Source organism: Oncorhynchus clarkii, chromosome 15 (genome assembly GCF_045791955.1).
Source record: "Oncorhynchus clarkii lewisi isolate Uvic-CL-2024 chromosome 15, UVic_Ocla_1.0, whole genome shotgun sequence".
In the NCBI taxonomy this organism is placed as follows: Eukaryota; Metazoa; Chordata; class Actinopteri; order Salmoniformes; family Salmonidae; genus Oncorhynchus; species Oncorhynchus clarkii.
This window is the reverse complement of record NC_092161.1, coordinates 22,256,529-22,275,747: the sequence shown is the minus strand read 5'-3', so window position 1 is coordinate 22,275,747 and position 19,219 is coordinate 22,256,529. Positions and strand designations below refer to the sequence as shown.

Genomic DNA, 19,219 nt, shown 5'->3' with positions numbered 1-19,219 from the left:
GAGGCCTGTAATTTTCATCATAGGTACACTTCAACTATGACAGACAAAATGAGAAAAAAAATCCAGAAAATCACATTGTAGGATTTATAATGAATTTATTTGCAAATTATGGTGGAAAATAAGTTGTTGGTCAATAACAAAAGTTTAACTCAATACTTTGTTATATACCCTTTGTTGGCATTGACAGAGGTCAAACGTTTTCTGTAAGTCTTCACAAGGTTTTCACACTCTGTTCCTGGTATTTTGGCCCATTCCTCCATGCAGATCTCCTCTAGAGCAGTGATGTTTTGGGGCTGTTGCTGGGCAACACGGACTTTCAACTCCCTCCAAAGATGTTATATGGGGTTGAGATCTGGAGACTGGCTAGGCCACTCCAGGATCTTGAAATGCTTCTTATGAAGCCACTCCTTCGTTGCCCGGGCGGTGTGTTTGGGATCATTGTCATGCTGAAAGACCCAGCCACGTTTCATCTTCAATGCCCTTGCTGATGGAAGGAGGTTTTCACTCAAAATCTCACGATACATGGCCCCATTCATTCTTTCCTTTACACAGGGCGGCAGGGTAGCCTAGTGGTTAGAGCGGTGGACTTGTAACCGGAAGGTTGCAAGTTTTAACCCCTGAGCTGACAAGGTACTAATCTGTCGTTCTGCCCCTGAACAGGAAGTTAACCCTAGGCCGTCATTGAAAATAAGAATTTGTTCTTAACTGACTTGCCTAGTTAAATAAAGGTAAAACAAATAAAAATAATTAAAGATCAGTCGTCCTGGTCCCTTTGCAGAAAAACAGCCCCAAAGCATGATGTTTCCACCCCCATGCTTCACAGTAGGTATGGTGTTCTTTGGATGGAACTCAGCATTCTTTCTTTCCAAATGCTCTCTAGCTAACTTCAGACGGGCCTGGACATGTACTGGCTTAAGCAGGGGGACACGTCTGGCACTGCAGGATTTGAGTCCCTGGCGGCGTAGTGTGTTACTGAAGGTAGGCTTTGTTACTTTGGTCCCAGCTCTCTGCAGGTCATTCACTAGGTCCCCCCGTGTGGTTCTGGGATTTTTGCTCACTGTTCTTGTGATCATTTTGACCCCACGGGGTGAGATCTTGCGTGGTGCCCCAGATCGAGGGAGATTATCAGTGGTCTTGTATGTCTTCCATTTCCTAATAATTGCTCCCACAGTTGATTTCTTCAAACCAAGCTGCTTACCTATTGCAGATTCAGTCTTCCCAGCCTGGTGCAGGTCTGCAATTTTGCTTCTGGTGTCCTTTGACAGCTCTTTGGTCTTGGCCATAGTGGAGATTGGAGTGTGACTGTTTGAGGTTGTGGACAGGTGTCTTTTATACTGATAACAAGTTCAAACAGGTGCCATTAATACAGGTAACGAGTGGAGGACAGAGGAGCCTCTTAAAGAAGAAGTTACAGGTCTGTGAGAGCCAGAAATCTTGCTTGTTTGTAGGTGACCAAATACTTATTTCCCACCATAATTTGCAAATAAATTCATAAAAAATCCTACAATGTGATTTTCTGGATTTTTTCTTTTCTCATTTTATCTGTCATAGTTGAAGTGTACCTATGATGAAAATTACAGGCCTCTCATATTTTTAAGTGGGAGAACTTGCACAATTGGTGGCTGACTAAATACTTTTTTGCCCCACTGTACTCCATAACAGAGTACACTCAGAGTACACTCAGAGTACACTCTCGGTCAACCGGAAGAGGATGATAAAAAAATTGAACATCTAAAGATGTGACTGAAGAAAAGTGAATAGAAACAACGGACCGAAAGATTGAAGACAAAATCAAATGGAATTTTTGAAAATGAACATAAGTAAATTACACCAGTGGCTAAGGAACAGAGCTGACCAGGAAAGCTTGTCATGTTTCTCAACACAGTTCTGGTGGTTGCGACAGACCTTTGGGCTGGACTGCTTGGTAGTGCCATATTCAGACACCCTTTTCACCTCCTGTTGTCAGGCTTGGTTCTGTTTGGACCAGCGCTGAGTCTATGGGTGTCCAAGTACAGCATCTTTGCAAACAGAAACCACTACCTCTGCAGGTGAGAAGAATGTCGCGACATAGACCAACACCAAACAGTATTATGGGGATTAAACGGGCATGATATAAAATATTGGAGAGAGTAGATAAGTTATTATTTTTCTCTTACTGTTCCTTTGTGATAACGAATGTATTCTTTATGCTACCTGATTTCACACAGATAATATTCACCAAGTATCCATACCATCTAGTTCTGTCCCGAACTATATAGCCATCTAACATTTACTGTAGAAGTCTGCTTTGAATTCTCTCAGGATGTTCCTGTGATCGTGCTGGGGTTGGGCCTGTGTCTTCACGGGCTCCTTACTCTTCTCCATCTGTCGATAACCCCCTCTCTCCCTTCGCCACCTCTCACGGATAGCTGTCATGGGAGTGCTGTGGTGGTGCTGTCACCATCTTCTGACTCTGCTGGAGAATGCAGCAGGTAGCGGCTACAAGCCAATGCCTGCTACACTGGATGGGGGCCTGAATCTGGGCTAGGGAACCAGTGTCCCAGGGCAGTCTTTACTCTTGCTCCATGAGGGCAAGGCCTCATGCCTGAAAGCGGGCATGCTGTTGCGAAGCTGGGAGGTCTCCGAGGACACCCTCCTCCTCTGCTGCCTCCTCCTGGCCGAGGAGACTGCCAAATTGGGGCCCTACCTGGCCCTAGGAGGGCCTGCTCTGTGTCTCCCTGCTGGGCTTGTGGCTGATCATGCTGTTCTGTCTGCTGGCTCACTTACCATAGGTTCCCCTCCCAGCTGCTGGGGGGAGCTCTAGGATATCTGGGCTGGAGGGAGCTGTAGCAGGGCTGGTATCATTTGCAACCCAGCTGATGCTGTCCTGGGTGGCCCGGAGAGGGACTACTCACCAGCAGTGAGAGAGATGTCCATGACGTGTGGAGGCACTGACCAAAAAATGTATGTCTTAGGATAAGAATGGTTGACACTCCACAGCAAAAAAAGCTCTGTCTGATATTTTATAAAAACTAAGTTATGATTTTTGCTTGCGCTTTTCTGGTGCTTTATATTCAATGGGATAACTCCTAACACCAATAAGATCGAATTGGATAACAGGACGATGACGTACATTACCACAGGATGGAGTAAAGTCTCAAATTTTTCACATGTTTCCTAAACAAAATATTTAAATACTTTCAAATCTCACCTTGAGGCAAAAAAGCACAACTCACTTCATATTATGTCAGTTATCACTGCTTTATTTTGAAATCTTAATAAAAATGATTCTGTAATGCAGCAGGGTTATTTTTATCATTGATGAAAATGAAAACGTTTTTAAATGAACTGTCTGAATGTATTCAGTTACCCAACAATCATCTTAACATGTTGCACTACACGATTTGTATCATAACCAGTGAATGGTTGAGTAGGTGTATTGCCGTCTCCAGTGCACATACAACAGTCAGTTGATCATCAGTAGATGAGGGCTTTGCAGTCCCCTCTGGGCTTCTTGATCTTGTCATAGTTCTTGTTAATTATGTCCAACAGCACGGCCTGGTGAGTGGGTGACAGAAATAGCAGGGTAATTACATCACTGAAATATGTCATCATCACTTACACCATCCTTTCATGTCAAGGGCATCAAACAGTGGAAGATGTCAGGGTAGGTAAGTACAATGAAAATAGCAGGAGGCATTGTAATTCTCGACTCAATCAATTTGTTAACAGGGTAAGATTTCTAATGACAACTTGAGGTTAATACTTGTTCACACTGGTAAATGCTATTCAACTCTGGGTTGAACATTATGGGGATGCTGAGCACTTGAACTCTAATGAAGGGAAAAAAGGAATGATACATCAGGCATCTTGGCTTACATAAGTGTTGCGGATCTCCAGAACCACAATGCGCAGCTCACAGTACTGGTACTGGTCCAGCTCATGCACCAGCTGCCTGTAGTCTCCCTTGAGTTATAAGTATACGCAATATGGTTAACACACACACACACCAATGAAAGTGAGCATGTGCATGCACACACACACAAAACACAGAGTTATACTAACCACATGTGGCTCTTTTGAGGCCTTGTCAACAGCATCCCCTCTCTCACTGTAGTACCTGACAACACATCAAATAATAAGTCTGTTAGTCACATTAACACATTGATTACATACATAATTAGATAGTATGTAGGTAAAGAGTAATTACACAACTAATTGAAATTATGTTGGTCTAAGTCTCTTACTTTGAGATCTGTGTCTGGAATTCCTCAATCTTTGTGCGAGTGTTGGTCAACAATTCAAACACTTTTTCCTGTGGAAAAACATTAATGAAAATAGGCCTGCACAGGTAACAAACATAATATGAATGACATATAACAGATATGACAATATCTTAATCATCTCAGAAATTCATAACACTGACCTGCACAGCTACCCCAAAGTTGTTCCCATCTTCAATTTTGGGAATCTGAAGTTGCACCCACATTGACACCTGCCAGATCAAGAGATTATAGAATGTATGTATTTCTATACACACTTGCCTTACAATTACACATGCCTTCTCACCTATTTAGCAATAGAGATGTGCTAGTGAATCTTAGATGTAAAATAACAGTTTGGCCAATACAGAGTAACAGAGACAAAAGCCTGACTGACGGTGTTGAGTTTCTCCTTCAGTATCTGGATCTGAGGCTTGATCTCCTTCAGAAGACTTTCCACTCTCTCGTTGCAGGGGATCGGACCACAGGCAGGCCCTAGGGAAAAACACCATCAGAAAACCCAGAGTAGGACAAAGCTATCCCAATGCACTGATCTAAGATTTGATTTGTGTGTCCCCTCTAATGGTTAAAAGTTCAGACGCAGCTACTTTAAACGGAGCATACAAAACATTAAGAACTCTTTCCATGACATAGACTGACTAGGTGAATACAGGTGATTTTTAAGCCTCAAGACAATTGAGACATGGTTTGTCTATGTGTGACATTCAGAGGGTGAATGGGTAAGACAAAATGTTTAAGTGCCTTTGAACGAGGCATGGTAGGTAGTATGTGCCAGGCGCACCGGTTTGGGTCAAGACTGCAACGCTACTGGGTTTTTCACGCTCAACAGTTTCCTGTGTGTATCAAGAATGGTCCACCACCCAAAGGACATCCAGCCAATGACACAACTGTGGGAAGCATTGGAGTCAACATGGGCCAGCATGCTTGTGGAATGCTTTCGACACCTTATAGAGTCCATGCCCCGACGAATTGAGGCTGTTCTGAGGGCAGGGGAAAACTAGCTGTTATTGGCAGAGAGGTTTGTAACTCTTTCTTATTGGTCTATTCCCAAATTTACCACCTGATGATATCACCAGGCAGGCCAAAACTCCATCCCACCAAAAGAGGATGAAATTATTCCAACTTAATATTAGGAAGGTGTTCATAATGTTTGGTATATCTCAATATCAAACCATTTCTGGGTAATAATTAAGTACCTTACTGTGATTGTTTTACATTAAAATGGTCAAAAATAAACAAAAGATGCTTAGCAAAAAGCTATTTCTCAAGAAAGAATTTTGCTAGGACTGTCTGGCAGTGGTCTGAAGAGGGAGGGGAAAACTAGCTGTTATTGGCAGAGAGGTTTGTAACTCTTTCTTATTGGTCTATTCCCAAATTTACCACCTGATGATATCACCAGGCAGGCCAAAACTCCATCCCACCAAAACAGGATGAAATTATTCCAACCTAAGTGTGGAAATATATATAAAACACAGGTAAATCACATTTTTGACTGCATTGGGCATTTAAAGTGTCACTCTAGTCTAATGTTCACCTCATTTAACCTGATTTACTTAATAAAATGTATATCTCAAAAGGTGGTCAAGGTATGTCATGACATAGCACAAGTGGGGATATCGTTTTTCAACAGTAAAAGTACAAAAATCTCTGGAGGACGTTTTTAAGATTAGGAGATGATCCCAGATCTGTACATACAGCAATTTAACAACGAACTGTGGTGGTACATCAGTGGTATTGTGTCTTTACCTGCATCGTCATCTTCTTTATCGCTGTCCTTGTCTTTCTTTCCTTCCTTTGCTTCTTTCTGACAAAAAAAGAGGAACAGGGTAAAGGATTTGCAAGATTCATCAATTTGCATGGTTGATACTACTTTTAATGATTCCAGTGTAATCCAAGGGGTTAATCATGATATAATGCTGAATTAGTGAAATGTATGTACCTCCTCTTTCTTCTTTCTCTTTGCCTCTTCTTTAGCTGGGTCTGGCATTGGGATGTCCAGAGGTGATTTCAGCGCTGCCAGGCCATCAGTGCTAAAGGATTTCTGGGGTCCATTTCAAGGGGTATGAATGATAAACAAAGCATTGACAAACAGCTCGTATTTGCCTACTTACAATAGCATTGCGTCAATGTATCTGGACTGAAATCGAAAGGTGTTTTTTCATGGTCAACATCTGTCCATACCTTCAATAGCATCTCCATCTCTGCAATCTTCTGAGGGAAGAATGATGTGACCAGGGTCTCTGCCTATAACGCGCAGGAAATACATCAGTTACCAACGTTGGACATAGTCATGATTACCATCTAAAATGTGCTTATTAGACTATCAAAAATAAATATGTCAGTTACCTCTTTAGTGAGCTGGGTGCAGAAGTCATCGACCTAGGAAATTGAAACCAAAGAAATACGATGTATTTATTTTTGTAAATGAAACTGTATGCAAGGCACAGCAGCAAACCCAACTCCCACTGTCTCTACTTTACACCTGAATACGATAGCCGGGGTAAGGTCACCTGATGTGGCCTCACCTGGATCTACTGTTGGTCTAATTATCAAAACGCCTTGAAGATTATCAGGGCTGGTGAATTATCTAAACACACATTATATTGGTAGGCTACAGCCATGAATGATTCTAGGTTACATTTGGCTTCTGTTTGTTATTACACAATTTAAATTGACAACCTACCATCTTCTTGGACTCCGGGCGAATGTCTATGGAAGTCATCTTGTGTGATGGGAATATATTAATTTGATAGTCAAAAAATACCCGTTTCAATGCAATAATAGGCAATAATTAAATAGTTGAAAGAATGCGCGATTATCCTAAATGTCTAATTGTACACAACGCGGAAAACAGTCGCAGTTAGTCAGCACAAAAAGTGAAAATGAAAGCAAGTAAACACTTTTCAGTGTTCCGTACTTTCCAGTTTTGAAGCTCAAGATGCAGCATCGTGGGATTTGTAGTTTAATTGTGGGTTTAATAACCTGCAGACACTAGGCCCTGCATTTAATGAGTTTGACACCCCTGCTATAGAAAGCAATAGTAATGGCGTCTTTTTGTAGGCACGAACGCTGCCATGGCTCGTTGGCAAAAAGCCTATGGGGAAATGAAACGGAGGACCACTGCGATGTTCGGGTCAACAACACCTTGAATGGCACTTCGGTGCTCACACATTCTAGTGTGTAACTCCCATGAGGTCTCTCCAACACAAATTAACCAGCACTGGCAGCAATCGTGTAGATCACATTGTGAGAATTTCTATTTATGGTCATTTAGATTTTTATGGATTTGATCCAGCAACCTTTTGGTTACTGGCCCAACACTCTAACCACTAGTCTAACTGCTGTACTTTAAAGTACTACTTATGTAATTTTTGTGGGTATATGTACTTCACTATTTATATTTTTGACAACTTTTACTTTACTACATTCCTAAAGAAAATAATGTACTTTTTACTCCATACATTGTCCCTGACAACCAAAAGTACATTTTGAATGCTTAGCAGTACAAGAAAAAGGTGAAATTTACGCATTTATCAAGTGAACGTGTGAAATGGTGCCATCTGCTTTGCTTAATATAAGGAATTTGAAATGATTTATACTTCTACTTTTGATACTTAAGTATATTTTAGCAATTACATTTACTTTTGATACTTAAGAACAGTTGAAGTCAGAGGTTTAGCCTAAAACATTTAAACTCAGTTTTTCACAATTCCTGACATTTAATCCTAGTACAAATTCCCTGTTTTAGGTCAGTTAGGATCACCACTTTATTTTAAGAATGTGAAATGTCAGAATAATAGTAGAGAGAATGATTTATTTCAGCTTTTATTTCTGTCATCACATTCCCAGTGGGTCAGAAGTTTACATACACTCAATTAGCATTTGATAGCATTGCCATTCAATTGTTTAACTTGGGTCAAATGTTTTGGGAAGCCTTCCACAAGCTTCCCACAATAAGTTGGGTGGATTTTGGCCCAATTCCTCCTGACAGAGCTGGTGTAACTGAGTCAAGTTTGTAGGCCTCCTTGCTCGCACACGCTTGTTCAGTTCTGCCCACAAATTGTCCAATGGGATTGAGGTCAGGGCTTGTGATGGCTCATGATGCCATCTATTTTGTGAAGTGCACCAGTCCCTCCTGCAGCAAAGCACCCCCACTTTGTTGTCCTTAAGCCATTTTGCCACAACTTTGGAAGTATGCTTTGGGTCATTGTCCATTTGAAAGACCCATTTGCGACCAAACTTTAACTTCCTGACAGATGTCTTGAGATGTTGCTTCAATATATCCACGTCATTTTCCTCCCTCATGATGCCATCTATTTTGTGAAGTGCACCAGTCCCTCCTGCAGTAAAGCACCCCCACAACATGATGCTGCCACCCCCGTGCTTCAGGGTTGGGATGGTGTTCTTCGGCTTGCAAGCTTCCCCCTTTTTCCTCCAAGCATAACAACTTCCATATGGCCAAACAGTTCTCTTTTTGTTTCATCCTACCAGAGGACATTTCTCTAAAATGTACAATCTTTGTCCCCATGTGCAGTTGCAAACCGGAGTCTGGCTTTTTTATGATGGTTTTGGAGCAGTGGCTTTTTCCTTGCCGAGCGGCCTTTCAGGTTATGTTGATATGGGGCGGCAGGGTAGCCTAGTGGTTAGAGTGTTGGACTAGTAACCGGAAGGTTGCAAGTTCAAACCCCCGAGCTGTCGTTCTGCCCCTGAACAGGCACTAGGCCGTCATTGAAAATAAGAATTTGTTCTTAACTGACTTGCCTAGTTAAATAAAATTATAGGACTTGTTTTACTGTGGATATAAATACTTTTGTACATGTTTCCTCCAGCAACTTCACAAGGTCCTTTGCTGCGATTGATTTGCACTTTTCGCACTAAAGTACGTTCATCTCTAGGAGACAGAACGCATCTCCTTCCTGAGCAGTATGACGGCTGCGTGGTCCATGGTATTTAAACTTGCGTACTATTGTTTGTACAGATGAGCGTGGTACCTTCAGGCGTTTGAAATTGCTCCCAAGGATGAACCAGACTTGTGGAGGTCTACAATTTTTTTCTGAGGTCTTGGCTGATTTGTTTTGATTATCCCATGATGTCAAGCAAAGAGGCACTGAGTTTGAAGGTAGGCCTTGAAATACATCCACAGGTACACCTCCAATTGACTCAAATGATGTCAATTAGCCTATCAGAAGCTTCTAAAGCCATGACAACATTTTCTGGAATGTTCCAAGCTGTTTAAAGGCACAGTCAATATAGTGTATGTAAACTTCTGACCCACAGTAATTGTGAAATAATCTGTCTGTAAACAATTGTTGGAAAAATGACTTGTGTCATGCACAAAGAAGATGTCCTAACCGACTTGCCAAAACTATAGTTTGTTAACAAGAAATTTGTGGAGTGGTTTAAAAACAAGTATGACATTTGGGTACTTTTTCCACCAGTGCGAGAAACTTTTCATACATTTGGTGTACTGGCATTGGGTACAATTGCCACAATTGCCAGGGTGGATAAGCAGGAGCCTGGTCTTGTCAGATCCGATGTCAAGCTCAAACAACACTGTCCAACCTGGTCTCAGAGCATTTCGTATTATTTTTTACGTAAATCCGTGTCTCTCCATTTAGTATATGATACGTTTTGCATGGTATGTATTAATTTGTGGATGTCCATCACCCATTTCGTATGATATGTTACAAATTACAATTAGTATTATACACTGAACAAAAATATAAACTCAACATGCAACAATTTCAAAAAATTTACAGAGTTACTGTTCATATAAGTAAGTCAGTCAATTTAAATAAATTCATTAGGTTCTCAGCTATGGATTTCACATGACTGGGAATACAGATATGCATCTGTTGGTCACAGACACCACGGTCTTGCAGTCAGGTCAAGAACGCGGTGAGGACGATGAGCACGCAGATGAGCTTACTTGAGACGGCTTCTGACAGTTTGTGCAGAAATTCTTCAGTTGTGCAAACCCACAGTTTCATCAGCTGTTCGGGTGGCTGGTCTCAGATGATCCAACAGGTGAAGAAGCCAGATGTGGAGGTCCTGGACTGGCATGGTTACACTTGGTCTGCGGTTGTGAGGCCGCTTGAACGCACTGCCAAATTCTCTAAAACAACATTGGAGGTGGCTTATGGTAAAGAAAGTAACATTCAATTATCTGGCAACAGCTCTGGTGGACATTCCAGCAGTCAGCATGCCAATTGCACGCTCCTTCAAAACTTGAGACATTTGTGTTGTGTGACAAACATCACATTTTAGAGTGGCCTTTTATCATCCCCAGCACAAGGTGCACCTTTGTTTAATCAGCTTCTTGATATGTCACACCCATCAGGTGGATGGATTATCTTGGCAAAGGATAAATGCTCACTAACAGGGATGTAAACAAATGTGTGCACAACATTTGAGAGAAAAAATGTTTTTTGTGCATATGGAAAATGTCTGAGACCTTTAATTTCAGCTCATGAAACATGGGACCAACACTTTAAATGTTCCGTTTATATTTTTGTTCAGTATATGTTACGAATTTTCAAAACGTAGGATATGTTACGAATTCTAGCTCGCGCTAACGTTAGCTAGGTTAGGGGTTAGGGGTTGAGGTTAGGGTTAAGTTTAGGAGTTAGGTTAAGGTTAGGGTTAGGGGAAAGGTTAGCTAAAAGAGTTAGGGGAAGGGTTAGCTAACATGCTAAGTAGTGGCAAAGTACCTAAAAAGTAGTAAGTAGCTGAAAAGTTACTAATTAGCTAAAATCTTAACTGGAGTGTCTTGGAATTATGTACAGAATAATAAGAAATGCTCTGAAACCAGGCTGCACTGTCTTTAATGTTTTTAGCTCGACAGTAAGCACTGCAGGAGGCTGCTGAAATGTATTCCCTAGAGCTGGGTCTAAGCGTAGAATATCCCAATGTTTTTGATGATGCCTAGTAGTTCTGGACTTTGCAGGGTGTAGGTAGTGATCAGTTGAATGGAGGGTCTAGCTCTAGGGCTTCTGGGCTTGCTCAGTAGTTGTGCTCTAGGAACATCTTTGAGATGGTGATGGTTATAAAAAAGGGTTCTATGTTTGCTTCATATATGGCACCCCTTACGGTTCTAGAACTGAAGTTGGTTCCATATAGAACCCTTTATGGAACCCAAGGGTACCATATATGAAGCAACATAGAAAAAAAGGATCTGGAAAAGTGGTTCTAAAAGTGTAGCCTACAATTGTTATTGAAAAAAAAAGGTGCTATCTAGAACCTAAAAGGGTTATGAGGCTGTCCACATAGGAGAACACCTTGGAGAAACCTTTTTTGTTTCAGGTAGAACGCTTCTGGGTTCCATGTACAACCCTTTTCACTGAGGTTTCTACATTGAACCCAAAAGGGTTCTCCTATGGGGACAGCTGAAGAACCCTTTCGGAACCATTTTTTCTAAGAGTGTATTCAAACATGTTTGTGGGAGCATATCAGTTTGGCAGACATCCAGTATTTACCCTACAGAACAATGAGACAAGACCAGAAATGTATACTAGACAACAGTGATTATAACCCCCTCTCTGCTCCAGACCTCCAATAAAGCATCAGCAGCTTAGTTACTTGTCATATAGGACTGTATTGTCTGAGGGTCCTTGTTTTGCTATAGTGTGTTGCAATGATGGAATTATCTAATTTGTCTGACATTCAATTTCAGTCAAAGGAGAAAGATGCAAACCAATTACAAGCACACAAGGAAATTGCTTGAAAATGTCTTGAATTTTCTCTTGGCTATGTACTTAATGTGTACGCTGAGTGTACAAAACATTAGGAACACCTTCCTAATATTGACTGTGCGCGTGTTGCACCCCCAGGTGCTCCGTCGGTTGTCAAACCCACGAAAGGCAGCTCCATCTCATTTACACATCTTGACACCTCTTCATACAAATCATGCCCCGTAGTTGTGCCATGCATTGGCCTCAGAATAGCCTTCGGCAAATTCGTTGAGCCTTGCATTTGGAGCCTTTGTTCCATGTCCATATTCTTGTTTTTGTCCGCGTGTTTCGTTTCATAATCTACAAGGTGTCGAATTGGTGCGTGTAAAAGATCGTAAAAAATTCCACAGGGATGCTGGTCCATGTTGACTCCAATGCATCCCACATTTCAAGGCTCTGAGTGGCGCAGCAGTCTAAGGCACTGCATTTCAGTGCTAGAGGCGTCACTACAGACCCTGGTTTGATCCCGTGCTGTATCACAACTGGCCGTGATCGGGAGTCCCATAGGACAGCGCACAATTGGCCCAGTGTCGCCTGGGTTAGGGGAGGGGTTGGTCGGGGTTGGTTGTCATTGTAAAATAAGAATTTGTTCTTGCTTAGTTAAACAAAGCTTAAATAAATAATAATAACTGTGTCAAGTTGGCTGGATGTCCTTTGGGTGGTGGCCCATTCTTAATACACACGTGAAACTGTTGAGCGTGAAAAACCCAGCAGCGTTGCAGTTCTTGACACAGTCAAACCAGTGCGCCTGGCACCTACTACCATACCCCGTTGAAAGACATTTACGTTTTTTGTCTTGCCCATTCACCCTCTGAATGCCATACATATACAATCCATGTCTCAATTGTCTCAAGGCTTAAAAATAGTTTTTTAAACTGTCTCTTCCCCTTCATCTACACTGATTGAAGTGGATTTAACAAGTGACATCAATAAGGGATCATTGCTTTCACCTGGTTATTCTGTCATTGAAATAGCAGGTGTTCCTAATGTTCTGTACACTCAGTGTATCTCCTTTACAGTCAATGGAGACTTACACAAAATGGGCCAGAACATTTTGTTAGACTTTGTGATGCATTTAATCCAAAGGGCAAAAGTCACCTTGAAGTGTTTGCGAAACCATTAATTATTGATTGATGTGATTGAGTGAGTGATTCAAACTTGAGCTGTTTTTCATTTCTGCCTAATTGCGAAATATACTGACCAAAGGTATTTCCTCAATGGATGACAGATGAGAAAGGGGAGGGGAGCATTTAGAAGAGAAACAAAGGAAGAGTGGCAAAGGTTGACTGACATGTTAATAGAAGTTGTGTTCTGTACCATAAAGGTGCTCAATTAAATAGTATACGTTCAAACAAAGAATGCAATTCTGAATCAAGTTTAATTACTGATACATTAGTCACGTTTTGAAAGTACAAGCATCAATAATTATTGTTTGATCCTCAGCCCAATACTTTTCCTTTTGATTAAAAACAAAGGGCAAACATGTACAAAATATTTCAACCAAACCAGATTTATAATTGCATTCTCTGCCTTCTCTCTTTGAATGTGTATTTAAAGATGACATTTGAGTTTCTTTCCTGGTTCTGTGACCTGATTTGAGTATGCAAACAAATGAACAACAGACATTCCTTGGCCTGACCAGGGTCTGGTTGAGACTTTACTTTTTGCAGTTGTTGATCCCATATCAGCCTACATGTAACCTCCTATGATTGGCCTCTTTAGGCCTCGCTCATGGACTCTCAATGTAAGATAAGAGGTGTATTAGCCCACACTGCAACCATTACTTGAGCTTCAAATGCCTTTTTTTGCCAGCAGCAGCATTTCTGAATGTTCTCTTTGATAACTGAGGACTGCATCTGCGGGCGGTTGAGTGAGTGCATTAATTCAAAATGTGTGTGGTGTTCTCCACGTGCCTGAAAAGCATATGGCTGCTGATTCTGCAGGCCATGTCACTGTTTACAGGCTGAAGAGGCACTGTGGACTTATCTGACTTCGACCCCTGTCTACCCACCTGTCAGTCTCTCTCTCTCTTTGTCCATACAATGTCCCCTCCCCCTTCATGTTTTCCTATCTCCTTCTCTCTCTAACTTGGAAACATTAACAGGAAATGTGCAATTTGCATCATTCTCAGACAATGCATTGCAGATTCTGAAAAGGGAGACAATACTTTTGTGGACAGAACTGGTTGCAGTTCAGGCCTACTACACTTTGAAAAAAACCAAAACATAATGGTATAATGGATAGCAATAACCTGAAGATGAATCTCATATACAGAGCCTTCGGAAAGTATTCAGACCCCTTGACTTTTTCCACATTTTGTGAGGTTACAGCCTTATTTTAAAATTGATTCAATGTTTTTCCCCCCTCATCAATCTACACACAATACCCCATGATGACAAAGCAAAAACAGGATTTTAGAAATGTTTGCTAATTTAATAAGAAACTGAAATATCACATTTACATAAGTATTCAGACCCTTTACTCAGTACTTTGTTGAAGCACCTTTGAGTGAGATTATAGGCTCAAGTCTTCTTGGGTATGACGCTACAAGCTTGGCACACCTTTATTTGGGGAGTTTCCCCATTCTTCTCTGCAGATCCTCTCAAGCTCTGTCAGGTTGGATGGGGAGTGTTGCTGCACAGCTATTTTCAGGTCTCTCCAGAGATGTTTGATTGGGTCCAAGTCCGGGCTCTGGCTGGGCCTCTCAAGGATATTCAGAGACTTGTCCAGAAGCCACTCCTGTGTTGTCTTGGCTGTGTGCTTCTGTTTGAAGGTGAAACTTTGTACTTTGCTCCGTTCATCTTTGCCTAGATCCTGACTAGTCTCCCAGTCCCTGCCACTGAAAAACATCCCCACACCATAATGCTGCCACCACCATGCTTCACCGTAGGGATGGTGGCAGGTTTCCTCTAAAAGTGACACTTGGCATTCAATCTTGGTTTCATCAGACCAGAGAATCTTGTTTTTCAATCAAGGTCTGAGAGTCTTTAGGTGCCTTTAGGCAAACTCCAAGAGGGCTGTCATGTGCCTTTTCCTGTGAAGTGGCTTCTGTCTGGCCACTCTACCATAAAGGTCTGATTGGTGGAGTGCTGCAGAGATGGTTGTCATTCTGAAGGTTTCTCTCATCTCCACAAAGGAACTCGAGAGCTCTTTCAGAGTGACCATCGGGTTCTTGGTCACCTCCCTAACCAAGGCCCTTCTCCCCCGATTTATCAGTTTGGCTGGGCGGCCAAAAATCTAAAAACCTGTTTTCGCTTTGTCATTATGGGGTATTGTGTGTAGATTGCTGAGGAATGTTTTTTATTTTTATCAATTTTATAATAAGGCTGTAACGTAAGAAAATGTGGAAAAAGTCAAGGGGTCTGAATACTTTCCGAAGGCACTGTACTTACATCAATGTAGGCTACATAATATATTCATATTTTCCCATATCGAAATCAAACCACAGATGCACAGAAGGCACCATTTCTGCTTCTTCTTTGGTTTTAAATAATGTTCTTAATTGTTTGGATAAGAAGAAACACTGTGCATCCCTTTTTATGGCCCTTTTTATTGACCTGTCTAAAGCCTTCGACACTGTGGACCACATTACTTATTCAGAGTCTTTCTTCAATCAGCCTGGACCAGGCTGCATTTAGCTGGTTTGAAAATTATTTAAAGGACAGAACACACTGTGTATTTACTGATGGTGTTAAATCAAGACATAACAAATGGTGTACCACAGGGATCGATTCTTGGTCCGGTTCTTTTCACTATTTACATATAACAAATATGCTATTGTCCCCACAGCTGCCAGGTTCTGTCAGAGCTTCAATCTGCCTTTATTGCCCTGCAAAAAGCATTTGCCAAAATGAAATTGGTACCCAATGCAGGTAAAATCAAGTGTATGTTATTTTCCAAATCACGTAAAAATGTATCTGATGATTTATGTATAAATACATTGGATGGTGCCCTCATTGATCGTGTTCCTGCTTATAACTATCTGGGCATCTGGATCAGTGGAGGCTGGTGGGAGGAACTGTAGGAGGACGGGCTCATTGTAATGGCTGGAATGGAATAAATGGAACAGTATCAAACTCATCAAACATATGCGAACCACATGTTTGAATCCATTCCATGAATTCCATTCCATCCATTGCAATGAGCCCATCCCCCTATAGTTCCTCCCACCAGCCTCCACTGATCTGGATTGATGAAAAGCTATCTTTCAAAAAGCATGCAGATGAGTTAAGAAATTAAAAATAAAAATAGGGTTTGAAATAATTTGGTTCAAAAACTATTTAAAATAGTTTTCATTGTTGGATTGTTGGACATAAAAGACTAAAATCACCTGGAACACAGCTCAAAGTGATTTTCTCAGGTATTCCCATGCATAAATAGGGGCACATGTGACATCTTATTCCAATTTGGGGCGGTAGGTAGCCTAGTGGTTAGAGCGTTGGTCAAATCCCTGAGCTGACAAGGTGAAAAGCTGTCGTTCTGCCCCTGAACAAGGCAGTTAACCCACTGTTCCTTGGCCGTCATTGAAAATAAGAATTTGTTCTTAACTGACTTGCCTAGTTAAATAAAGGTTAATCAAAGTTTGACATTATTCTGTTATGTCAAATACTAAACTCAGAAAAAAAAGAAACGTCCCTTTTTCAAAACCCTGTCTTTCAAAGATAATTCATAAAAATCCAAATAACTTCACAGATATTCATTGTAAAGGGTTTAAACACTGTTTCCCATGCTTGTTCAATGAACCATAAACAATTAATGAACATGCACCTGTGGAAAGGTTGTTAAGACACTAACAGCTTACAGACAGTAGGCAATTAAGGCCACAGTTATGAAAACTTAGGACACTAAAGAGGCCTTTTTACTGACTGAAAAACACCAAAAGAAAGATCCCCAGGGTCCCTGCTTATTTGTGTGAACGTGCCTTAGGCATGCTGCAAGGAGGCATGAGGACTGCAGATGTGGCCAGGGTAATAAATTGCAATATCCGTACTGTGAGACGCCTAAGACAGCGCTTCAGGGAGACAGGACAGACAGCTGATCGTCCTCGCAGTGGCAGACCACGTGTAACAACGCCTGCACAGGATCAGTACATCCGAACATCACACCTGCGGGACAGGTACAGGAAGGCAACAACAACTGCCCAAGTTACACAAGGAACGCACAATCCCTCCAACAGTGCTCAGAATGGCAAAAGGGTTTTCTAATGATCAATTAGCCTTTTAAAATGATAAACTAACACAAGGTGCCATTGGAACACAGGAGTGATGGTTGCTGATAATGGGAATCTGTACGTCTATGTAGATATTCCCTAAAAAAGCTGCTGTTCCAGCTACAATAGTAATTTACAACATTAACAATGTCTACACTGTATTTCTGATCAATTTGATGTTATTTTAATGGACAAAAAAAATGATTTTCTTTCAAAAACAAGGACATTTCTAAGTGACCCCAGAATTTTGAACGGTAGTGTATGTTCCGGCCTTCTAACTATCCACTCAAGGGGAAATCGTCCGACATCTGAATGTAATTTGGGACCCATTGGACACAGTTTATCATAGCGCATTGCTCTTTATTATGGGCAATAGGCTCAGTACACATCATTGCATTTTGTAACAGAAAGTAGGCTGGCCCTCATTGAAATCTCGTAGATCGATGCACTGCGCTCTTTTTGTCTATAACGCCCTGGGTTAAATAAGCTCTCTTGCATAAACTTACAGTACCTCATTGTTAACCTTCAGATGTATAAATGACCAGACCCGGACTCAGGCATCGCTTACCCTGGAGATCCCTTCAATCTCCACGAGTTAGGTAAATCTGCTTGATGTTTTTTTGCGCCTCATGGGGAACGATCTCCTAAAGTCCTTAAAGTTGTTGCCTCTAGGGTAATTCCGGTGGATGTTAGAGGGCCTTTTTACTGATGAATATGTTTGTTTTGATTTTCGTCTTTTGTTTGTTTTTCATGTATAGTGTAATTGTTGTTTATTGATGTGTTCATGCAGGGCTCATCTGCGAAAGAGACCGTGGCCTCCACATGACCCCCTGCTGAAATTAAAGGTTAACAATAACAAAAAATATTGGTTATGCCGTTATCTGTCCATAACTCAGGTGTCAATCATGATGGCATAGCCTAGGTAATTTGTTAGGCCTATTTATCCTATGCAGTGCTTCATTTGTAAACAAAAAGTGAGCGTGAGAGGGAAGTGACATTGGGAGCTCTGAGGTACCGGAACCGTTATACTAAAGCATTGCATGTATATCATCACATTTGCGTAGGGGAAACCTTTTCTGTGACCTAGGGTCCGGGAAATGTTTGGCCTTTTATAAACGCATTGGCCTTTTCATGCGTTTATAAATTGCATTTCATGCAATTCTACGTGACTGGAGACTTCGGCATAATCTTGTTTTAATGCTGGCAAAACTGGCAAAACAACTGGGAACTCGGAGCTGTGAAATCTCCAACTTCTGATTTTACTGCGTTCAAGACAACTGGAAAACAACGAGCTCCGACTGGGAAAATTGATTTTGAACGGTCATCCAACTCGGAATTCCAAGTGGGGAACTCTGGCTGAGCTCTTTCTAGAGCTCCGACTTTCCGACCAGTTGTCTTGAAAGCACCATAATACTGCATGATCGTAAATGACAGGATATTTTGATACGGACAAACTGAGAATCTGAGCTCAATGAAAACGACCTGGTCTTGAATCCATCAATAGCCTAGGTGTGTGGATACATATTATATGCTACAATATGAGGAGGAAATTATAATCCTAAAAATGCTTTCTAGTTTTACTGACTCACCCAATGATGCACAGCTCACTCCCTAGTGATGGCATATGTGCTCCGTTCTGTGCCACACGCCTCTTACTCTCTCTCTCTCTTTTGTTTTACTTTGTAAAACAATATTTGGAAGTTGATCAACTGGTTTGTTAGCCTAAAATTGACAGATTAGACTGAGAGTCTTCTCTTTTCAGCAGGAGCCATTTGCTTTCCAACCAGAGTTTTCCCGCGATTGTAGACTATTTTTAATATTGCGATAGGCCAGTTTTGTTTGTTCACTGAGATATTTTCCGGAGTTTATGACTGCAGGCCATACGGCGTTATTGGGATAGGCTTTCTCATGCATATTTTATGCCCATTATAAATAACACTTTTGGATCTAGACCATCTGGGTCAAGAGAATTTCAATAGCCTGTTGTCATTATGAGACATCCTTCCGCTGTACTACTT

At 41.3% G+C, this 19,219-nt stretch overlaps 1 protein-coding gene and 1 pseudogene across 1 annotated transcript; one reads left to right on the top strand and one right to left on the bottom strand.

Moving 5' to 3' along the window:
- Positions 1–1,869: 1,869 nt before the first annotated feature.
- Positions 1,870–2,859, top strand: LOC139367056 (fat storage-inducing transmembrane protein 1-like; annotated as a pseudogene).
- Positions 2,860–3,224: 365 nt separating this feature from the next.
- LOC139367054 (proteasome activator complex subunit 1-like) lies at positions 3,225–7,349 on the bottom strand. The gene is made up of 11 exons (XM_071105022.1): positions 6,946–7,349; positions 6,609–6,641; positions 6,444–6,506; positions 6,202–6,303; positions 6,009–6,066; positions 4,639–4,736; positions 4,406–4,474; positions 4,227–4,294; positions 4,045–4,099; positions 3,859–3,945; positions 3,225–3,537 (listed from the first exon to the last, which is right to left on the bottom strand). Exons 1-11 carry the CDS (start codon positions 6,982–6,984, stop codon positions 3,457–3,459), a joined length of 753 nt encoding a protein of 250 aa, XP_070961123.1. The 5' UTR covers positions 6,985–7,349; the 3' UTR covers positions 3,225–3,456.
- Positions 7,350–19,219: the final 11,870 nt, after the last annotated feature.

Bases quoted from the DNA above. Each gene is read 5' to 3' on its own strand.
- LOC139367054 (XM_071105022.1), bottom strand. From the start codon at position 6,984: ATGACTTCCATAGACATTCGCCCGGAGTCCAAGAAGATG. The intron at 4,475-4,638 runs GTCAGTCAGGCT...TTGATCTGGCAG, and splicing joins TGAAGGAGAAACTCAACACC to GTGTCAATGTGGGTGCAACT. The intron at 3,946-4,044 runs GTTAGTATAACT...TTATAACTCAAG, and splicing joins CCTCAAAAGAGCCACATGTG to GGAGACTACAGGCAGCTGGT.